This window comes from Lissotriton helveticus, chromosome 3_2, assembly GCF_964261635.1.
Source record: "Lissotriton helveticus chromosome 3_2, aLisHel1.1, whole genome shotgun sequence".
Classification (NCBI taxonomy): domain Eukaryota; kingdom Metazoa; phylum Chordata; class Amphibia; order Caudata; family Salamandridae; genus Lissotriton; species Lissotriton helveticus.
The window spans coordinates 214,423,028-214,446,877 of NC_136062.1; the positions used below are offsets into that span (position 1 = coordinate 214,423,028).

Sequence of the window (23,850 nt, forward strand, 5' to 3'; positions counted from 1 at the left end):
CTCCCATTTCTGAGACCGTCCTTTCTTATTCACTGTTTGGGTGTACCCCTGTAATGCAGATTCTCTAGGGTCGTGTGCGCCCACACCCTTTGGGAAAGTTCAGAGATAAAAAGAAAAAAACCTGGAATTTAAAAATCGCAAAGAGTTTCGGCAGGTGCATGGAGTCATGCACCCTGGTCTGCCGTTGATTCTCCTGTTCAGAAGTATCAATGCAGTTCTAAGTATGAAGGTAGGTTGGAAGCTTGGATAGAATGATATGGGCTTAGAGTGCCCTCGCCTCTGTTCTAGTAGAGCACTGCTGACCCCTGCCAGCGATGATTATATAAGGCAAATATTAGCATGGGATCCAAGCACCTTAATTTGAGTATATGGCGCCATGCCCTGCCTTGCACCTATGCTTTAGGCTCTCTCCTCCCTTTCTCAAACCTTATCTCACATACAGCTTGCATCTGCCACACAATCTGCTTGGCTTTGTTTTCCTGGCTATGCTACAAGAATGAATAGCATGGCAGTTCATGATGATCCAAAGGTAGTTACCATTCATCCAACCCTGCTTATGCAGGCAGCGGTCAGTGACTTATTCATGATTACTTATGATTGAGGTTGGGTGTTTTCATTTGCATTTGGTTGGGCTAATGTATTTTCTTGTGGAAAAAGGTTAATTTTAACTGTGTTTGTTTTGCTTGGACTAGGTTTAAGTTGGTATGTATTGTTTTGCTATTGAGTCATCCAGACCCAGTCCTTGTTAAACTGGAGTCTGTTTATTTTACATATTGCCATAGTTTGTGTATACTCCCAGAGATTTAGCTTTGATTGCTTTCGTTTGGTTCAGGGTTGTTTTTCACTGAGTTTAGACTAGCTTTATTTTGGTTTTGTTGGGTTGATGTAGTATTACCCTGATCTTAAGATGCATTCATTGTTAGTGATTGGATTGAGCCAAGTTTGCCTTCATGTTAGGTTTCACTTTCTGCTTTTATAAAATTGGCTTCCGTTGTGTTGGAATAAATTATCCAGGTTTGTTGTTCTGTGGCGTTGAGCTTAAATTGAGCTGTATTATGTTAGCTATTGGCTAGGATGTTAGACAGTGGCAGGCTTGTTTTACACTTGGCTGTGTAACAGTACTTAATTTGTAAATGAGTAAGTGCTGGGTTCCAAAATGTTGCTTGAATGTCGCAGTCGCTGCTATCAAATAGCGGGGGTTCCAAATACCAAAGCTGTGCAGTCTTGATTCCACCTAATGCCTAATGCCTCTTATCTGTGTGTTGCCACTTTTCTTGTTTTGTTACTGTCTTCCACCATTTCTCTTCCCTATTATATCTTTTTCCTTCTCTTGAGTGCCGGTGGGAACCACCTGGAACTATGGGCTCAAATTAAGCATTGGTTGCATACGACTGGCTAGAGAGATGTTATGTTGCTATTGGTTTGTTTCTAAAGGAGTAGTGAATAGCCTCATTCTGATACAAGAAGGATGAGGTAGGACTGATTTGAGAGTTTTTTGGATTTGGCTGGAAATGCACTAGTTTTCTCGGGTCAAGGCTGACTTTGGATGCTTTATTTTTGTCATTGATATTAGGCATTAGTATACCACAAAATATGCCATTACAATCTGCCATTAGCATAGCACAGTTTTCAGTTGTGTGGGAATGTTATGCTTTGCCCATACCAGAGAACAAACCCAGCACTTACTTCAGAAGGACACCATAATTCTTTTTGCGGAAGTCCCTGTAGGCCACCCAGGAGGGTATGTTTAGCCTCTCAGGGAATCTGCCTTCTACTTTAAAAAGTGCAGCCGCATCTTCTGGCTGAATGATGTACACGCTCTCATGGTGGCCAATCTTCTCCCTGAAAAAATAAGGGGATGGTGTGAGACAAAAAAAAACTTACATATATAAGCAGCAATAATTTTTGAGGGAACAAATGTCACAACAAAGACCAGGTTAAATAGGGCCCTATTCACAAAACACTCTTCTGTAAATCTAATTTGCTCTTGAAAATGTAGGCTTAAACCATTCCTAAGTTGCAGTTAAGTGACAAAGAACCCCTTTGACTCAAACCCTGTTTTTTTCCTCAATCAAAGAGGAGTGAATTGGCTTTATTTTTTTTGATTCTTTGCAACATGATTCATTAAACATTGGTGGCTCTAAATTCCTTTCCGATATAGAACAAGAATCACGCTTGTAATGTGGTAAAACCCGACTTAGAGACTGTTCTCATCTGACAGATTTATCCATGCAGAGTCCTGTTCTCATTAGCTGGCTAACAGAAAGGCCAAGACTTTAAGATATACTTACAAGGTCAAATTACACGTATGCTCTGTCAATCTAAGACTTTTTGGCCAAGTTATTTTGGAACGATTAAACTAGACTTTAAACATGCATATGCTCGCCCCAAATATACACTTTTTTGTAACTACAATTGGAACAATGACCTCGAAGAACTAGATTGTAGGTCTACTTATGCATAAAGAAAACAAGGAAGGAAAGACAACCAACACAGAAGAAGAAGACTAAGTATGATGATTTAATTTTTTATTGACTTATTTAGTTATTTTATTTATTTATTTATTTATTTTACAGTTTTCTATAGCGCGAACAAGACCCGTGGGTATCAGAGCGCTTAACATCATATGGTCTGGGTTACAATATATATAATACATAAAACAATAGGATCGTCCAAGTCTGTAAATGGAAAATGCTAACTGGATGGACTTAATTGAACTTTAAGTTACAATGAGCTGAGGTGATATTTCTTTGCGGATCAGTCAGTCACATCCTGCTTCCATATAGGGTATAATGTCATAATCAGCGGCACGTCTTCGGTAGAGTTTGTCTTGTTATGGAAGGAACTTGCTCATAAGATGGTTCTTGATTTCTTTCTTGAATGTTATCGTGTTTGTTATTTTTCTGATATTTGCCGGAAGGGCGTTCCATATCCTGGGAGCTACACCTGAGAAAGTTCTCTCATAAGTTTTTTTCTTTTTAAAGATAGGAGGTTTCAAGAGTAGATAATTGGCACTCCTGACAAGTCTGTTTCTTCCTGATATTTCTATTTTGTGGGTTAGATATTTAGGAGTGTTGTGATGAATCGCTTTATGAGTGATACATGCCATTTTCATCTGTACTCTAGCTTCGTACGGTAGCCAGTTTAAGGCCTTCAGGTGAGGCGAGATATGATCAAATTTCCTAGATCCTGTAATAAGCCTTGCTGCTGAATTGAGGCAAGCTTTTAGTGGAGCTGTTGAGATTTTTGAAAGGCCAGCAAGTGTAGTGCATCCATATTCTATCCTAGAGACAACCAGAGATTGCACAGCTAGTTTCAAGTCTGTCTCCGTTAAAAAGGATTTCATCTTCCTTAGATAGTTCAAATGGAAGCGGGCGTTTTTTGCCATGGATTTGATATGTGTTTTCATATCCAGGTTCTCATCCAATGTGATTCCGAGAGATTTCGCAGAGTCTACAAGGGTTGGGATGCAATTTAATGCAGTAATCAATTTACACCATTCTTTCACTAAGGGATGTTTTTTTTGTGGTGTAATGAGTAAGAATTCTGTTTTGTCGGCGTTGAGCTTGAGATGGTTGTGAGTTAACCATTTTAGCGATATTTTGAGGGCGTCGTTCATTGTGGTTATATCTTCCAAGCTAGCAATCTTGATGTAAAGTTGCGTGTCATCTGCATACATGTGAAAGGCTATTTTCGAGTTCCGTAGAATTTCTGTGAGAGGTTCGATGTATAAGTTAAACAGTGACGGAGATAAGGTGGATCCTTGCGGTACTCCGATTGTATTGGGACAAGATGGAGATAGTGCTTGATTTACTAAGAATCTCTGAGTTCTGTTCATTAAAAATGATTCGAACCATTTCAGTACTGTGCCAGAGATTCCCATCCTGTCGTGAAGTCTGATCAATAATTTTTCGTCGTTAACCGTGTCAAATGCAGATGACAAGTCTAGCAGGATGAGTAGACAGGATTGGTTGCGATCTAGAGCTTGAAGGGCATCATCGACAATATGTAGGATTGCCGTTTCAGTGCTATGGTTTGCTCTGAATCCAGATTGGCAGTCATCTAGCAAAGCGAAGTTGTCGATGTGTTTACTCAATTGATTTTGTACACATTTCTCTATGAGTTTAGCAAGAAAAGGGATGTTGGTCACTGGGCGATAGTTATTTGGATCTGTTGGGTCCGCTGTGGGTTTTTTGATGATCGGGTCTACTTGTCCCGTCTTCAAGCTTTCAGGCAGGCATCCCTGAGATAGTGATGCGTTTATGATCTCTGTCCATATTGGGATCATAGAGTGGTTGATCTCTTTTAAGCATTTCAATGGTATTGGGTCGTTATAATGGTTATTGGGTTTTGTGGTCGCAAGTGTGATAGCCAGCTCCTTATGATCTAATAATTTGAAGGTGTTCCAGTGTGCTTTATTTTTAGTTGATTTGTTTGCATGGTTCCGGTCAGACAGTGTTGGTGGCGTGTTATCTTCAATGTTATCTGCGGCGTTCTTAAGTTCTTCTTCCAGCTTATTGGCTTTGTTAATGAAGAAGGTAGAAAATTCATCACAACTTAGTTGAGTTTTAGTGATCTCTTGGACAGATTTTGTCAACTTGTTGGATTGTTGTTTTATGATTTCGAACAATTTACGAGGTCTGTTTTTGGCGTTGTCCAATTCTGTTCTGATGAATTCCTTTTTTGTGTTGATGATCTTCTTGTTGTATTCCTTTCTAATTTTTCTAAGAACTTTAAGTGTAGTGGAGGAGGGGTGTTGTCTCCATTTTCTTTCTGCTCTTCTCAGATTGCGTCTTTCTTCATTCAGTATTCCGTTGAACCATGGATTTTTATTCTTTTCCGTCACTCTTTTTAATTTGAGTGGTATGGTGGCATTGACTATTTCCGTTACTGTGGTGTAATAGTGGTTCGTTAGATCGTTCACATCTTTCAAGTTTTCAGGTGGGTTTAAGTTTCTCTTGAGACTTTCCCATAGCACCTCCATATTGGAATCCCTAGTGTCTCTAATCCATCTTTCAATTTTTGTAGGTTGAGTCTTTTTTATTTTCTCCCGTGAAGGTATTCGGAAGGTTATAGCGTGATGATCTGACCAGTCGCACTGTTCAATGGAGAGGATTTCGATGTTCTTATTCTTCGAGATAATCCAATCCAGTGTGGCTCCTTTTGAGTGAGTAGGTTGAAGACATGCTTGGGATAGATTCAGAACATTTAAAAATTCTTTAAGGGCGTTGACCTGTTTGTCGTTGTTGTCATTCCAACGAAGGTTGAAGTCGCCTAAGAATATATTATTAGTGTCAGAGTTGGTGTTAGCAGTGATGATCTCCATCAGTTGGTCAATGAAGTTCATATTGTTTCCTGGAGGGTGATATATGGCATGTAGATTGCAGATCAGATTATTTGTCGCTCTAATGTTAAGCCCTAGGTATTCGCATGATTCAAGGGGGTCGGATTGAAATTGGCCAACTTCTAGGGTCGATCTATGTATACATGCAATACCTCCTCCTGTTTTTATCTGTCTATCTAATCTCAAAATGTTGTAGTGCGGTGGTACTAGAAGGTCTAGTATTGGCGATGAGGATTCAGATAGCCATGTTTCAGTCAGGATTGTTAAGTCTATTTCTTGTTTTATGATGATGTCTGCTATGTCTGAAGCATGTTTCGCCGCCGATTGACAGTTGATTAACAGACATTTTAGAGATTTCTCCGCTCTGGTTGAGGTTATGTTTACCGGTTCCGTGGTTATTTGGATTTGTTGAAGATTGTTGAGGTTTAACTTCCTTTCCTTTCTCGTAGCTGTTCTGTTAGTGTCTATCGTTACTCTTTTGATTTCCTGTGTTCTCATTGGGTCTAAAGTTTCGTATTCCTGGAGTAGTGCTGTTCTCTCTTCTTCTGTTAGTATGTTGTTATTCCTATCTGGTCTGTTTTGTCTGTCTGTTAAACGTAGAGATCTCCTGTTGTTTTCCTTTATAGATGTATTTATTGATTCTCTGATGAGTTTTATTGCCTTCTGCGTGTTCATTGAAATATCATAGAGCTTTTCTATCCCTATCTTCAAGTTTTGGATAACCTCTGCTATAGTGCTGATTTGTGTTTGGGTCTCCTGGATAATTCTCATGACCTTGGGTGCCATATTAAGAATAATCTTCCGTAGTTTTCCAATTTCAATATTTCTGTTCCTGTGTTTCTGTTTGGAGCACTGTCTCTTTGGTTTTTTGATGTATCCCTTCAGTCGATTATTATCTTTCTCATTGGTTTTGGGGTTATTCTTTCTATCATGTTTTGTAGAGCCATAGTTATAACTGTTATTAGTTAAGATTTGTGTTCTCTTTGAATTGACCTCGATTGATGAGTTTTCCATTTCGTCCATGGCTTTAGATTGAAGGACTGGATCTGGAAGGATATTCGTTGGGCCGTTGGTTTGTACAATTTCCTGTTCTTCTCTGGTTGGAGTGACGTTTATAGAGTTGGTGTCAGCTGAACTTGAGTTGTCCGTTGGTGTATTCTGGACTTGTACCAGCCAAGTGTCTCTTTGTTCCTGGTCGAGGTTGATTGGGCTATTACTTATAGGGTTATTGTTAGATGAGATGGAGTTGTCAGTTGTCTGATTCTGTTGTTGAATATGTCTTGCGTCTTTTCTAGGTGTGGCTTGATCCTGTTCCTGGTGGTCTCTGGTTATTGTGCTGCTGGTGGAGGGAGTGTCCGGTAGGACGAGGTTGTGATCTGATCTACTCTGGTGTTGGAGTGAGTTCAGATTCTCCACATTTCTCTTTAGAATATCGAAGATGTTGTCGAGCTTTTCTAGGTCGTCATTAGAGCCTTGGATCAATATTATACCATTCTTAAAGATAGTTAAGCAAATGTCAGCTTTGAGTTTATGTGAAGCCTTGGTCATGAATTTTGTTCCATGTGGGATGTTGGTAGTGGTTTTAATGAATAGCAGGTTTGTAAAGGGATTTCGCCATTTTGCTCTTCTTCTGGTGAAGAAAATCATATCTTTTAGGATGACCCCTTTAACCAGACAAAAAGAAGTGTCGGCAATCAAAGTGTCAGGGTTTCTTCTTAAGAGGTTATTCTTACATTTTTTGGCTGCATTTTTGGAGAGATAAGAAGGGTATAATATGTTGTAGGCGTTCTTGCCTATCCGTTCCAGGTGATTGTCATCCATCTTGAGAAAAGCTGGATACGTTGTAGAATACTAAAATTCTCTTATCTTTGAATAATAATGTAAATTATCTAACTTCTATTAATAATTAAAGCAATAGGAGTTATCTTTAGTAGTTGTAAATTCTATGTTCCACTAGAACTTGCTCAGTGTACTTGATAAGCTGTTTTTAGTTATGAACTTCTGGTGATCGAAGTGGACTTTCCAAGATGTCCGCCGTTTAATATATAATAATAATAATTATTATTAGCGAAAGCTTGCATTAGAGCTACTAATTCATTAGCTATTGTAACAGAAAGTTTAAATTCTATTAAGGACATGATGATTATGATTTATTCTCTTTACTTTATTTTTCCAGCTGCCATATTAAAAATCCTAAAACTTCCTTTACTATAAATGCTTGGGAACAGAAACAGTTAAATAAACACAACCCATCAGAATGGAGGCAGTCCATAAAAGTCCCCTGCCCACCTTAATACGCCCTCTTTCTTCATGCGACAGAAGCCAATGCAAAACTTTTGTTCATTCTTGTATGGAAACATAACTCCCTGCAAAAATTGAACAATGTTACAAACTATCCTAATCTAGTCACAGATATCCTAAAATTCAGTAAAAAACAGAACACTAATTCTGTTATTTACTAATTAATTACAACATACTGTTACCAACAGAGAACTGATCCTTAAACAATATGCAGAATTAGAAGCATTACCTACTCAAAAGAAATAATGATTTGTCAGTGTGTTCTTCACAGCAGTATTATAGTACCTGTAAATAATGCCAGGTATTTGTGTAGGATAATCCTCATCTCCTGGTCCTTAATAGAAATGAAACTTTCTGTTACAATAGCTAGGAAAGTTTTCATTCTATGTCAGGACCGGAGGTAAGGATTATGCTAGTTCGACTCTTACTCACTACTCTTACTCACTACCAGAGAAGCTACATCTGTGCCTGGTTTGAAATAAAACCTCCTAAAAGTAGAATCAACAGAGCAATCAGCAGTATTATGAATATCTTCTAACCTGACACCCAAAGAAATGCCTTAGGGGTCATGGCACTTCTCACAGAGTGTGCCCCAAACATGTGTATATTGATACCCGCCCCCTGCCTCACCCAACAAACCTATCTGGCAATCATGGGTGAAGACCTACCCTTGTGTAGTTTCTGAAGGGCGATTAGTAAATGTTGTTCCCCTGAAAGGTGAATATCCTCCATAATACGCTCATATGCATTCCACAACACACAATTTGGAACACCATAAAATGAAGGATATGACACAATCCTGGAATTACATTTTGATCTTTCTAGAAATGTGAAAAATAACCCCATCCAAGTTAAATACTCTACCTGGTTAAGTCCACAGCCTTCACATCTGAAACACAGTGGCATAAGCTGAAGAATTAGAGCAATGCCAGTCACCTCGATACTGCCTTCGTATGGATATATTTACTGCTCCACCTGAACAGTAAGAGATTCAAAACCTTGCTTACATCCCAAAGAGCAGAATAGAGTGGGTCTGAGGGAAAAGAAAGGCAAAAACCCGTCAACAATTTCCTAACCAGAGGAAGGTCCCATATGGGGTGACCCTCTATAGTGTTATGCTTTGCTGAAATAGCCGACCTGAAAGTATTCTTGGATTGATAAGCCATTCCTTGGAAGACCAAGTCCGCAAACAATTGACAAAATGGACAGTGTCAATCCCAAAGGGATCCAGGTACTTTTGCAAGCACCAACCCATTCATTTCGACTAGGCCGATCTATTCACTTTGATGGTGCACCAGCCCATGCCTTGGAGAGGAGATCCTCAGTTTGCCTTGGAAGGCCTGCAACTTTAGCCATTCCCTGTAAACCGCCATGCCATCAGATGGAGAGTACCTGCCAGAATAATCTTATAAGGGTTTCTGGGGTTTCCGGACTAATCCCCAAGAGGATCCTGAAATAGAGGAAGAGAGAGTGGAAAATCCCATGAAAGTTCTATCAGAACTGGATACCACACTTGAGATTCCCAAAGCAGCCTCATCACCACCAGGAGAGATGCATTATCATAGAGAATGGGGGAAATGCCTACTAGTTACTTTCATCCAATCGTGGAGGAAGGCATACGTTGCTGCTGGCATAGGGTCCGGCAACCAGCGGAAAAATCTGTCCAGCTGATGATCCATAGGGGAGGCAAATTGGTCTGTTGAGAATGGACCTTACCTGTTCGAAAGAGAGAGAAATACCCTCCAATTTGGCTTCCATTAACTGTAGTCCTGCATGTGCTTTGAATGCCAATCTGAAACCTGGCTGAATGTCCCCTGCAGGAACTCCGCCGACACTGAGATCTGGTTCTCCAGCAGTAATCCTAAAAGCACCTGGCAACATTTGAGAAGGTCCGGGATCTCACGCCAGATAGTTGATATAGCACAATGTTGCTATGTTGTCCATCTTTAGAAGAATACAACACAGAATCCTGCCCTTGGTCCAACACTGTACCACAAAGGACCATACAAGTAGCTCCAGGAAATTAACTTGTAAATTCTGCTCTGGTGTGGACCACACTCCTCCTGTGGAGAACTCTCCACAACTGCCCCCGCCCCCAAGCTACTTTTGCTGGCATCTGATTCAATTACCAGATCTGGTTGAGACCCGAAGATCGATGTGTCATTCCATGATTCAATGTGGGAGAGCCACCAGGCTATTTCTGGCTTGGCTTCCTCCTAGACTGGAGCTGACTGAAGTATGAGAATCCCTTGCAAAGATGAAGCTCCTTGAGAAATTGCAGGGCCCTGTAATGTAGAGGGCCCAGAAGATGGCCTTGATGGAGGATGAAAGGAAGCCTACCAGACAGGCAATCTAGCATAGAGGAGTTCTTGGTTTGCTCAAAGTCTTTTGTAATTTATGCCTTATTTTTGCCATACTTCTGGAGGTTAAACCGCGAGTTACCTGTATGGAGTCTATCATGAACCTCAGGAATGTAATCCTGCAAGACGTGGACAGGGTCGATTTCTTTTCGTTGGTGACAAATCTCAGATTTTCCTGGAGGACTGTTATCATCTGGAGTTGCTCTGACAGCTGCCTAGGACATTTCTCCATTAGAAGGATATAAAGGAAGGTAGAGGATTGTGCCCTCACAATTGTCAACAAAGTTTCATAAGAAAATTCGGGCGTGCTTTGAAATTTTAACGTGCTTAAGTTTTATTTCATGTTTCATCTGTATAGGAGGGCAGCCGACACGTGTTTCACCCAAAGGGCCTATTTAGGCCGTGGGCTTTTTCAAGGTTGATAGATTTCAATCTGACGACGTCCTAGTCCGTCCGGTTATTTTCCAACTTTGCCAATCTGCCTCATAATTTTAACTGGGAAGAAGGGTGAACACTTTCCATTACTGGCTACGTAGCTGCCATTACATATGAAGCCGCCTCTGAATCCTCAATGGAGTGTGCAACCTGTGAAGGGGAACACCCCACCTCCCCCGAATCTAGACTGGTCTTGCCAGTTATCACGCCTGGATCATTGGCCTGTGGAAAGGGTTTGGTACTGGGATTGGCCAGCCGAGCACCCATTGCCTCAACCAGCCAAGGTGAAATCCATAGAGGTGAAGATTCTCCTCTTGGACACCTACGTCTCGTCCAGAGAGGTGAAGGTTGCCACAAACGTGGCAAATTTCTTTTTAAAAGACTCTCTGAAGAGGTCTTCTAGGCAATGGGAATGACCTCCGAGGTGGCTAAGTGCCCTAGCTTTGGATCCACCATGATTAGAAGGGACCTACCTCTCTCTATAGGTATGGGGCACTTGGTGTTGCCAAGAAAACAGCCCACTGAGCCAACCGGATAAGATTTGTGGGAGATGAGAGACCCAGATTCCTTGGTCTCTTCGGCCACGTCAAAGATCTTTGTCAGGTAACCAATGATGTCAAGGAGCTTATCCTGGCATGAACACCAGGAAAGCCATATTTTGCCATGACTTTAAGAGGTTCTGAGCCAAGCCGTCAACAAAGTTGAAGGACCCCGGTCGGTCCAGGCAGTTCTTCCCTTTAAAGGAGGGGTTCACAGAACTACTGAGCCATCTCCATGAGCTTCTTCTCACAGGGCCATGGCGTTCAAAACTGCTTTATGAATGAAGGAATCCACTGCCTCATAAAACTCATCCGCCATGGGGAGATAGGAAGTGTATTTCACACATACATATATATAGTGTTCCAATGAAAAACTAAAGGTTAAAGCTTTGTTATAGCTTTATTATAATCTAGAATACTGAAATATTACACATTCTAAAGTTATAGGTATACCTAAAATGTATAAATTACCCACCACCTTTAAATGAATACAACTTTCTTCATTCTTTTCTTTAAAATAATCTTTTTATCAAACCAGCTCATTAAACATCACCAGGCGGAAGGTGTTTACACGTACATCATTAGGTTGAGTTTGACAACAATGATACAACATGACGGAATCTTACAATTATAATCACTTTGGGAACAATCAAAGTATTCTATTTTGTAGTTCTACCTTGCATGTGGAATGGAGTCTGGCTTGCTTGCTTGTATTCCGAGGAGTGCATGATCATGTGTCAGGAGCATCTAGTCTTCTAGTCGTCTAGTCTCTAGTCTATATTCCCCTGTAGCTCTGCCACGGAGAACATATCTTTTCCCATTTCTTTAGGCAACCCCTGCTTTCGTGTACCACTGCCTCCGCCCCCCAGCGACTTGCTATATTGCGCTTTGCCACTCTTGCAGACAATGCCAACCAAAGCCCATTGTGTCGAGGCCAGTGTCCCTCACCCTTGATCATCAGTAGGAGCCACCTGGCATCCATCGTCACCTCTATCCCCAACACCCTTGACATCACAGCTGTCACCCCTCGCCAGAATGAATTGATTGCTGGACATTCCCATAATATATGAAAGAAGGAAATCTCCTGTTGACAGCCTCTTGCTCACAGTGCCATCTGTGTCTTCGCCCATTTGTTTAGTAGTGTACGGGGTATTATGAGCGGTGTAGGATCCTAAATTGTTTCAGCCTAAATTGCACTCAAATTGCTATATCTATGGGGCTCCGTAGGGCCTCCGACCAGTCTTTGTCATCAATGTTGCCTAGATCATCCATCCAGGGTCTTTTTAAGGAAGGTAAGTGGGTCAGGTGCATTATTCATTATTTTCCAATATATTGTGGAAGTCCCTTTGTCCGGAATGGGGTCTACTAACAGTCTGTCTTCTAGCAGGGAATAATCTGGGAGGATCATTCCTTGTTGTATGTGACTTAGTAAGGCATGCATGAGTCTCATATATAGAACTCTCTGGGAAAGAGCCAGCGCATATTCTTGTTTTAGTTCGTCAAAGGGTAAGGGTGCCCTGTCTCTATACACATCTCCCAAATGCTCAATACCTGTGGTCCACCCTCCCCTGAAACCCTCTAGATGTGGCTACCTCTCTCAGTCGGTCACCCAACCACAGGGGTGTCATGCCTGTCAGTCGGCCCTGCCATCCCAAGTACCTATTTATCTATAGAAGAGGCTTATAGTTCCCATTTGGCATTGCGTCTCTATCCATTCTATAGGCCGGTTTCTCCTTATCTTCATACACCCAGTCATTTATTACCATAAGTTGCGAGGCCCAGTAATAGAGTTGAATGTCTGGGACAGCCAGGCTACCCTCGTAGACCCCTCTTTGTAATTTGTGTAGGGCGATACAAGGAGTGCCTCCTTGCCATAGAAACATGGGCTACCTGTTTAAAAAAGGTTGGTGGGCCATGTATGGCGTATTTTGCAGAGTACATAAAAGTCATGACAGGATCATCATCTTGCACAATGCTGCTCTGCCCATTAAAGTCAGGGGCAGTGTGCGCCAATGTATTATGTCTGTGTGAGGTGTACTTAACTGGGGGACAAGGTTGCTCTGTAGGAATATCTGTTGATTACGAGTCACATGAATGCCCAAATATTTAAAGCCTTCTACAATTATCGGGGCTGCACACATCACCGGGAGCCATGGGGGTGGGACTCGACAAGGGGAACACCACTGACTTGGACCAATTTATAGTGTTGGAGCTCAGAAATGAGGAGGACCTTTGCTATGAAAAAATAAGGCCCCGATAGATATAGGAATATGTTGTCGGCGTACAGGGAGATGCGTACTTCCTGTCCCTCTGATGCCATGATGCCCAAATCATCTGGTCTGTTCTGATCCAATGCGCCAATGGCTCCAGTGCCAGGGGCAAACAGCAGCAGCGACAGGGGGCAGCCCTGTCTGGTGCCCCTGCGCAGCGCAAAACTTCTTGATAGCACTCCATTGACTCTCACTCTGGCCAGTGGACCCTTAATTGCGAATCGCAAAATGAGAATGCCTTCACATTCATTCATATGGGCCTCTAGGCCCATAGGAATCAATAGAAAGAGATTCCTTAATTGCGATTCACAAATTGTGAATCGCAATTAAGGAAAATTAAGAAATCGCAAAAAAAATTGCGATTTGTTAATGCATAGCTGTTTGCGAATTCTTAATTGCGATTCCTTAATTTTCGCAATTAAGAATTCGCAAACGGGAACATTGATGCATGTGGCCGATGGTTACAGCATGAGTTGCACCACACTGAATGTTCATATATCTATCAATGTGTTTACCGGTCACACTTTTCATATACACCATTTTTGATCTATGACTCGATCTGACTGGTTTCTTCCACTGAATTCTCAGATATGCACACACTTACCACTGTGCATGATAGAATCACTGGTCGTTGCTCTTTTTCGCTCGGGGTACTTTGGCACCAGCTTGTTGGCTCAGTATGCATCACTTTATTTTCAAGATATGTTCATGACACATATGGATTAGAACACGAGCATGTGTCCGCTCTAGTTGTTGAGATAACCTCCAGTGTACGCATAACATATATCAGTGTGATGTTCATTTATTTGTCCACAGATGTGCCCCTGAAGAAGGGACCACAGGGTCCCGAAATGTATTGGGCTGATTTTTCACAGATCTGCGCATCATGAAATTAATGTCTGCAAAGACCACTGTTAATTTGGAATTGATTTTGAACATTGTGTTAACTAAGGTGGAAATTGTATCCACATATATCTTATGTTTATAATTCTTGCTCATGTATTCTAAAGTATATGGTTTATATAATTTTGCAAAGAATATTCACAGTGTATTTTGTGTGTATAAAAAAAATTGGATTGACAATATGCTTGATTTACTTTGGCAACTGCCACAGGTATAGTGCTACCCACACTGGGATCATTCCCTGGTTTCTTTCAGTGACTAGTGTGGTCCTCACCAGTTTTTTAACCCAATATCTCATGCAAACCACACACTTTGACTAAAAAACACATTTTCCTCATATTTCTGTGATGGAACGTTTTTTAATATGCGGACAACCATGAAACTTCTTTCCACCCAGCATTCTCCCAGGATTGCCGATAAAAATGCTATCCCACTTGTGTGGCTAGGCCTAGTATGGATCAAACAGAAGTCAATGGGAGTACCCTAGTGAGGGTTCCCATTGACTTTAGTTTGAGCCACTTCTGTAGCAGGTATGAAACCTAGCCATACAAGTGGAGCAGCGCTATTCTCAGCACAAGTGAGGTAATGCAGAGTGGTAAGACTTTTGTGAATTTCCCCAGATTCCAGAACTTTCCATCCTAGAAATGGAAGGAAAATGCATCATTTTCAGAAAGGTTTGAGTTTTGAAGAGCATTGTGTGTAAGGAAATCTTGTGAGATCCATGCAAAGCACACCACTCTGGACTCCCTGGTTGTCTAGTTTTCAAAATTGCCGGTGGATTGTAGGTTTGCATGGGTGGCAGCACAGCACAACACCAAAAACAGCAGCTACCCCTATTGCTTATCTCTCAATGAAGCTATCAATTAATTTAAAAAAACACTGACAGGAGCTGCAGTCATGTCGGTTACTGTCAATGCCTTTTTACGTTTGATGCACTACTCCATCAACATGATGGAGCTGTCCATCAAATGTTTTTTTCAAAAACAAAATCCTGAATCCGGATTTTCTTTCTGACCATAGGAGTTATCACCATGGAAAATGGAGCATTAGACTGTTGTCACTTACCCTTACAAGCATAATCTTAAAGGTGGTGACAGACAGTGAAAAATGACCAGTATGTCTGCACACATAGAGGTCAGCCACAGATGACCCTCACTCCTTTTTGACATGGGAGGGATACAACCATGCCAGAGATGGAGTTATCTTCCCCACGGTTATAGCAATGGTCAATCAGCATATATATCGGGAAGCCAGGCCATTACCTTCATGGTAAGTATACTCTATCTGTAACAAAACAACTGGAGCCTTGTCAGGCTCCCAGCACTTGATGCACAGATGAATGAATACGAATCATCCGACAAAGTTCCAAACAATGAATCCTTGTTTTTAATCCATTTTTTCACAGGTAATCCAATTTTATGTCAAACATCATTATCTCTCAGTTCCTCCACTGTTCATCGAGTAAACATAAATAATAATTATTTTACTTGAATTGTAGTTCAAACACTGAATGGTGAATAAACCATTTGCCTAGAACAGAAAGTAAGCGCAAAACTGTGAAAACAAAAACATAAAAGCACAAAAATGTATCTCCAGCAACAAGGATTCATTGTTTAGAACTTTGTCTGGATGATTTGAATTGATTCAGTTGTGCATCCTTTGTAGTAGTTTAAGGTTTTAATTTATAATATATATTTTTATAAATAGATGTTTTATTGTTGGTATATGTATATCTACCGCAACTTGGGAAACGTGTCTTTCTTGCCGAAAATCGAGCACCTGGTTTGCGACTTGGACGTAAGAGGTAACGTGATTCGGGTTGCCTGGAATGAATCACGAGCTGGTGGTATTAACAGCACTACTGTGTAAGCCTGAAACATGATGGCGTTAGAGTACGGCACCCTCATTACCTCTGTTACGGGACCTAAGTGAGCAGACAGAGTGCTCCGAGGTGAATCTTGCTCGAGTAAAGTGGAATTCTCGGCATTGAACTAACTGTTAATAATACACGCCCCACATCACAGCGTTCCTAGGAGGACTTCACCTGATTAGGTTAGAATGAACACAAGTGTGATTCCCAGTGGGATTTCACACCAGAAAGCAAATGAAAGTGTGATACAGTATTTCTGGCAAAATTACTGCATTTATTGAATAAGCCAATTATGGAAGAAGATATGGAAGCACGTAGGAGGCTAAGAGCTACGACTATGTTTGTTAAATCAGCAGATCAAGTACACGCCCGTGACAAAGTGATGGCGCCTACCTCCTTACATCAAAAATACTTAAAGTTAGAGAAACTGATGAGGAAAGAAATTTACGAATGGTGGGAAGCGATTACCTTAGAAAAATATCAAGAGGAGAAACGAGTCCCAAGGGGGCTTAGAATCCTGATCGCTCCCTCCTATGAGGATCCAGATCCAGAGCTAGCAGATGAGTGGGCTCACAATCTGATGGACTACTCTAATTGAATGCTGTCTATATTCATGAAGTTTGCCTGGAAGGAGCGTGCCTCTGTGTTGAAAGCAATTGCTGAATTAAAAGAGGAAATCCAGAAAGATGAAAATGCGGAGACTTTCACCAGCAAAATGGAGGAAATCCTCAAAAGAATTGGCAAACACGAGGAAGAAATTATCGCAAAAAAGGAAAGGACGTTTTTAAGGGATACAATAGACTACCAGTCGGGTAGAATATTTACCTTTAGTCAGAAATACGACAATGCAAGTCGGAAGGTGGCCTCTGGGAATCTGGTAACAACACAGGCATTTGGTGGTGCAATAAGTGATGTCAGTGAGAGTGACATCTCAGAAGATGGAACCCTTCTAACCGAGAAAACCCCAGTAACATCGGTTAATTTTTGGAAGAAATTTCAACAAATGAACCAACCTCAGAGCCAGCAAAACTGGCAGATAGATCGGGTCCCAGGACGAGGAAGGGGATACACCGGCCGAGGCAGAGGAAGAGGAAAGTCTATTGGAGAAGCACCACCAACTGCAAACAAGTCAGGAGGGGCGGATGGAGGAAGAGCATCAGTAACCCCTGTGGGAGTGGAAACAAGGGGCCAGAAAAGACAAGGGAAATGAAGAACTGCAAAAGTGTGGTAAACCTTTCTAATCGTTCATGGACTACTGTTGAACTAGATGTACTAAGTTTTGGCCTTTCTTTTTGTTCCACTACTACGTTTTCCTATCTCCAGGAAAGAATTGACTTGTATCATTTTACATCTTTTGGCCAAGCTTCACAAAAATCCTCAAAAAACCCCAGGGAGACCGATCGTTTCTTCAAGGGGTTCCCTTTTGGAGAAAACATCACAATACATCGACTTCTTTTTACACCCCTATGTAGAGAATCTGCCCTTCTATTTAAAAGACAGCAGGGATTTTCTTAGCAAAATCAGAGACATTGTGTGGGAGGAATTTTTTTTAATTTTGACATTAGACGTTTGTAGTCTGTATACGTCTATAAAGCATAAGGATGGCCTGCAAGCTTGCCAACATTTTTTGAAATCTCGGTCCATTTCATTTTTGGATCACAATCAGATGCTTTTACAGATTTCTGTAACTTACGATACAAACTTGATGTTAATTTGTTGTCAACTATACTGATTTCTAGATCCAAAAATTCAATTTTTGAATCACTCATTTTACTTTCAAATTGCAAATTTATTTCATTGCTGTTGAGAATCGCAATGAACTCAGTTGCCTCCTCCTGGCTACCCTTCCAGATGATAAAAAGATCATCTATATACTGCAGCCAAGAAATTACATGGCTGCGGTATTGGCCATATAGCTGGGGCACCTGCCGCACCCACCACCCCATAAAGAGGTTGGCATAGCATGGAGCAAAGCAGGTGCCAATCACTGTGACCTGTTTCTGCCTAAAAAACCTCATTAAAAATAAAAAAGTTATTTTCAAGGCAGAAATCTGTAAAAGCATCTCATTGTGATCCAAAAATGAAATGGACAGAGATTTCAAAAAATGTTGGCAAGCTTGCAGGCCATCCTTATGCTTTATAGACGTATACAGAATACAAACGTCTAATGTCAAAAGTAAAAAAAAATTCCTCCCACACAATGTCTCTGATTTTGCTAAGAAAATCCCTGCTGTCTTTTAAATAGAAGGGCAGATTCTCTACATAGGGGTGTAAAAAGAAGTCGATGTATTGTGATGTTTTCTCCAAAAGGGAACCCCTTGAAGAAACGATCGGTCTCCCTGGGTTTTTTTGAGGATTTTTGTGAAGCTTGGCCAAAAGATGTAAAATTGCCACTTTCGGCATACGGTGGCAATGACCATGAATACCAATGTTCATAACAGATTGAATAATATCTGTGGAGTTGTATTATGCCCACTTGGGGTATTTATTATATATAGAGACTTTTGTGATGTCGATAATTAGACATAACATACAAACCAATTATGGTAGGATATGTTGTATTAGTACAGATCACAACTCTGAATGATGCAATCCTTAGTGAATTTTACCCGTAACTGAGAAATGTCATTTTAAAGAGTGCCAACTCCTATTGGTTTTGTTAACAGTTTGAAAAGCTGTGGTATGCCCAGTTGGGATATAGGATGTATTGAAATTATATTAATGTGGCTAATTAGAACAAAGGTATAACCCACTTGGTGGTATTTTGTGTTAGAAAATATTGCAACTTCGAATAATGTATTTGTCATTGTAATAGGCTGGAATCTAGGGCAAACACTATATACAAATGGATTGAGATTTAAGGTTTGTCTCAGAAAAGGGTGCAATGCTATTCGATGATAAACTGATCTGTGTACATTGTTTTGGAAGGAACTTAGTATTGCCTGCAAAATCGGTATATTTCGCCCTTGAATATTTCAATATTTTGGATAACGTCGGAAGAATAATATGTTCCATTCTTTGAAGTGAGGAGAATGCCATTATAATTCTTAATACTGATTACTTGAGTACGTGGTTGCAAATTAGACTAGGATATTGTATTTTGAAATTTACAAATGTATTTGATTTTCCTAAGTCGAAATATGAAATCTTATGAAAATTTGAAAAGCAACACGTTACCGCTATTCAAGTGACTAAGAATTACTGATGTAGGACTGCTGAATGTCATTTTCGTATTTACTAGTCTAAGATGGCCGACAAGAATGTTGCATATAGTCCACTTTCTTTGTTTATTTCACACTGTTTACTTTTCACGTAATGACGAACGTAAATTTAAATGTCCGTATGCCATTAACTAACTCAACCGTGACCAAGGCCGTATCCGCCGAAACGCGTTGGGTTTGTTTTGGCTTGATGCATAAATAAACCTTTCAAGCTTCTGGGATTGCGTGAATTCATTTTTGGAGTGCATCGTGTACTTGGATGTACAGAGGAAGTGGAATATATAAATATATATATATATATGTATATTTATTTATTTATTTATTTAAAAAAACATTTTTATATAATTTAAAATTATAAAATGCATTAAAATGATTACTTTAATAATTGTTTTAAAGTACATATATATATATTATTTATTTATTATTTATTTTTATTTTTTGCATTTGTAATGCGCACAGATACCCACAAAGGGTTTCCCGGCGCCATGGTTAAGAGAACAAGGCACAGAAAGCAACTGCTGACAACACATTGACCGCTATTTGTTTAAACAGTTATTTATTAAACAGCCAAGTTTTAACTTGTTTCCTAAAACTGGCATAATTCTCCTCTTTGCGCAAGGCTAAAGGAAGGGAGTTCCAAAGAACTGGTCCCAGGTGGGAAAAAGATTTACCTCCCATTCGGGCCAGTTTGAATCTGGGTACCGTGAAGGTTGCTCCATTTAAAGAGCGGAGATTCCGTACAGGTACATGGGGCCTAACCAGTTTCTGCAGATACCGTGGTGCGGTTCCCGCTCTGATCTTGAACATGTAGGTCAAGGCCTTAAACCGGACCCGGTTCTCAACTTTCAACCAGTGTAGGTCTCTAAGGTGACTCGAGATCCTTGCTGTCCTAGGGATCTTACACAACAGCCTGGCTGCGGAGTTCTGGACCAGCTGTAACCGCCTGGTTACAGCTAAGTTGGAGCCCAGGTATAGAATGTTACCGTAGTCAAGCCTAGATGTTATTAGCGCATTGACTACGGTCTTCTGGGTATCCACAGGCAGCATCCAGATAATCTTCCGCAACCATTTAATAATCGTGAAACAAATACCAGCCACTTTATTAGCCTGTTGTTTCATCGATAAAGAATCATCGATGCACACCCCTAGATTTCTAACCTGGGTAGCTGGGCTGGGGAAAGCGCCCAGGGATGGCGGCCAGTGTCTCTCCTGCCACAGATCACGATTTTTTCCCAGGAGATATATATATTAGTTACTATATAAGTGTGTTTAGCTTTTTAAAATGATGTTTATTATATTTGTTAAAATGTATATTAATTATCATTTAATGTTTTTTAATTAATTTTATTCTTTGATATATTTAATATGTATTCATTTATTTTATGCATAAATAAAAAGCGATATTTTGTACAACTATATTTATGACATCGATATTTTTTCGCAATATTTTTCTACTTACCATTGCAAGTATAGGATGTAGATATTTTTGACATCGATATTTTGTTTTTTTGTGGCTAATAACAAAGGGGAAGCGGTCCCCTGGCGACCCCTTCCAGTTTGCGAGTGGCTTACCACCTACTTAACGTAGGCGATAAACTTTGATTATTTTGCAACCACATTCCGGTCACAAAACAATCTTACATGCCCTTGCACATAGCTATTAGGAAGTGACGCCCTTGGCACGCCCCTTCCTAATAGCGACTAGCAAACCCTATTTTGTGAGTCAGTAATAATTTATCGACTCGCAATATAGGATTAGTACATGTCAAAACCCGTTGCAGCCGCCGCAAACCGCCCAATTCACCATTTGCGACCGCTAAAAAATGGTCATACATCTGGTCCAAAGTGTTTAAATATTGAAACCAAAACTATTGAAGGTGAGTCATAAAGCCACACCAAGGCACCAATCGCTTTATGGTCTATTCACATGCCATTCATGCACCACACACAAGAATTTCATACCACCGGCCACAGGCCCAATTCAATAGATCAATGCACTCAGATCCACATACTGCCGCCATCCAAGGGTCCATCGCATTACATGCCTCAGGGCGGAATTCTCATTCAAGACAAGCTCTCGAGTCATCAACCAAATTGCAATCAAACACAAACATGTTGGCAGTTGGTGCATCTACAACCTTCATAAACGAATAAACCGCTTGACAAAATTGTTGCCACCCATCAAGTAACAGCCTCCATTCTCAACATTACCAAAGGCATGCCTAGCAAACCTTTACTAATAGCTCCCATGGCAGCCACATGAGGCTCTGGAAGACATGTCTAACTTGTGCGGTAAATCCAAAACCGTCAAGTTTGTGGATGCAAGTTGGGGGTGTCCGAGAATGTCTTCAGAGCATCTAAATTGCTTGAACTGAGTGCGCATATCTACCTTTGAAACTAAGGCAAACATGCTGGGGAAAACTGTCGAAGTTCTCTAAAGAGCACATCATAAACTATGAAGAACGTTAGTGAGAACATAGCATATGTCACGTCCACTAACATAGCAAGCAGGACAAACATTTTACGCATAAATGTAGTGTTGGGGTCAGAGTTTTCTGTAATGTTAATTTTTTTGTGTGAAAGCGAGCTATCACCGGGGAGGATATTCTGTCGCTAAAGAAAGAGCAGTCAGGGCTGATCCATGGATTAAACCAGTCGAAGGGTCAAGTTTTCAGCTTTGTGTGGAATGCACTCTTTTTAGAGATGGCGCACACGTGTAGAGACAGGTCATTCTGCCCATTTGGAGCCAATTAGGAGAAGAAACATCTCTTTCTTCTGGTGCCGCATATGCATTGAATGTGTGTGAGTAAGAGACCAGCTGTGCAAAGGTGTCTAGAAGGTTTGTGAACTCTGAGGAGGTATTGAGGAATGCTGAACTAGCGCTATGTAAGGCTTTGAATATGTGTTTCAGGAGTTTGAAACGAGTTGTGGCTGGGTAGTCAGTGAAGTTGTTGGAGGTGCACAGTATGTGAGTGTTGGGCTGTTGAGAGAGGATGCTGCCTGCCGCGTTCTATATGGTTTGAAGTCATCGGCTTAGCTGAGTGAACCTACTGTCGCTGGCTACTTAAAGCTCAAAAAACATGTCTATTATGCACCTTCAGTAGACTCACTGTCCTAAATCGCCCAACATTCTGTGATTTCTGGGCAAATCACGTAATTTCCCTGTGACTAACAAAATGAATGTGTCTGGCTGTAACGCAACGTGTGCACATGTAAAGCACTCTGCTACCTTCGGGTCAAGTTTGCGCTATATAAAACTAAAATGGACAGCTCGGTCCCGTAGACAGTCCCGTAGAGGAAAATGGATTACCCAGGAAGGGGATTTATGATGATGAGAATTCTTATTGTGGAGATTCTACCCAGAGTGCAGAGACTCCCCGATGACTGTGGGGCCTCTACCACAAGTGCGGAGGTCCTTTGCGAATCAGGCCCTGTATGTTGCTATCTGGATCAGGTGGGTAAATAGCTCCTTATACCAAGTGAGTTTTATGACTCGCATTGTATGGCTGAAGAACCTGGTAATTTTTTTCCACTCCGCCCATGTTCTTGTTGCAATCAAGTTTACAGGTGGGCTTGTGAATATCGTCCGTCTGATCCCAAACTATGACGGAAGAAGTGCTCTCCTCATGAAATGTAGTGAGCATGTACACATCATGCCTCTCAGAGAACTTGACTGTGACCAGCTGTTGGAATGCGACACAGTGCTTTGTTTTTTTTGGAGCTTCTTAAAAACAAGTTCCTGAGGGAATTTTTTGTGGCAACAAGGAACTGTACCTCACACAACAGTGCCATCTTTATGCAACTCACTGACCAGCTCTACTTTTGTATAAAAGTTGTCCACATAAAGGTTATAACCTTTGTGAAGCTGTGGCTGGACAAGCTCCCATACAATCTTTCCTGTGACTCTTACCATGGGAGGGAAACCTATACATTTTAAAGTGGAGTCATTTTCTGTATATACCACCAAGCTGTACACATAGCCAGTAGAGCTCTCATGCAGCATATACAACTTGACGCAATAGCAAGGTCTTTTGCTCAAAATGTACTGCCTGAACAGCAGCCGCCCTTTGTACAGGATCAACAACTCATCAATCGCTATATTCTTTCCAGGTGTTTAAATCTCTGGAAACCTGGTAGACAAATGTTCCACAACAGGCCAAATTTTGAATAACCTGTCATAATCTGAATGGTCCAGAGACACTGCTGCAGAATTGTCACTGAAATACAGCATACGCTGCAATAGCAAAAAACGATCTCTACTCATGTACAGTGCAGAGATTGGGATTACCCAAACCGTACAGGTAGACTAGTAGGACTGCAAGCTAGATTTGTGCACTAACCCCATTTCGAGTGTAAGGCCAAAAACATCTTCTAGTCCTCAAGTGAAATGAGAGTCGAGTGGTGTGCCCTAAAGTGGCTCCATGCTCCCTCAGTGATCATTTGCATGCTGCACAATTTGCTCAAGGACGTCAACATCCAAATAGAGATGGCCATAGTCAATTGGCAAAAAATTGGCTGTATCGACTTCACATTCAGCGTTGCCAGTGACAGATGGAATTTGGGGCTGAACTAAATTGGGGGCTTCTAAGAAAGCATTCTGTCTATGC

At 40.9% G+C, this 23,850-nt stretch overlaps 1 protein-coding gene across 2 annotated transcripts in view; it reads right to left on the reverse strand.

Moving 5' to 3' along the window:
* CYP11A1 (cytochrome P450 family 11 subfamily A member 1) overlaps nucleotides 1-23,850 on the reverse strand; it is a 290,559-nt gene that overhangs the window by 86,261 nt on the left and 180,448 nt on the right. For both annotated transcript variants that reach the window (XM_078685069.1, XM_078685068.1), the window contains exon 2: nucleotides 1,687-1,842. Coding sequence is in view for 1 of the 2 variants with exons in the window: in XM_078685068.1 (XP_078541194.1) it covers nucleotides 1,687-1,842 (156 nt within the window). In the remaining variant the exon portion in view is untranslated. The remainder of the gene's footprint in view (nucleotides 1-1,686; nucleotides 1,843-23,850) is intronic.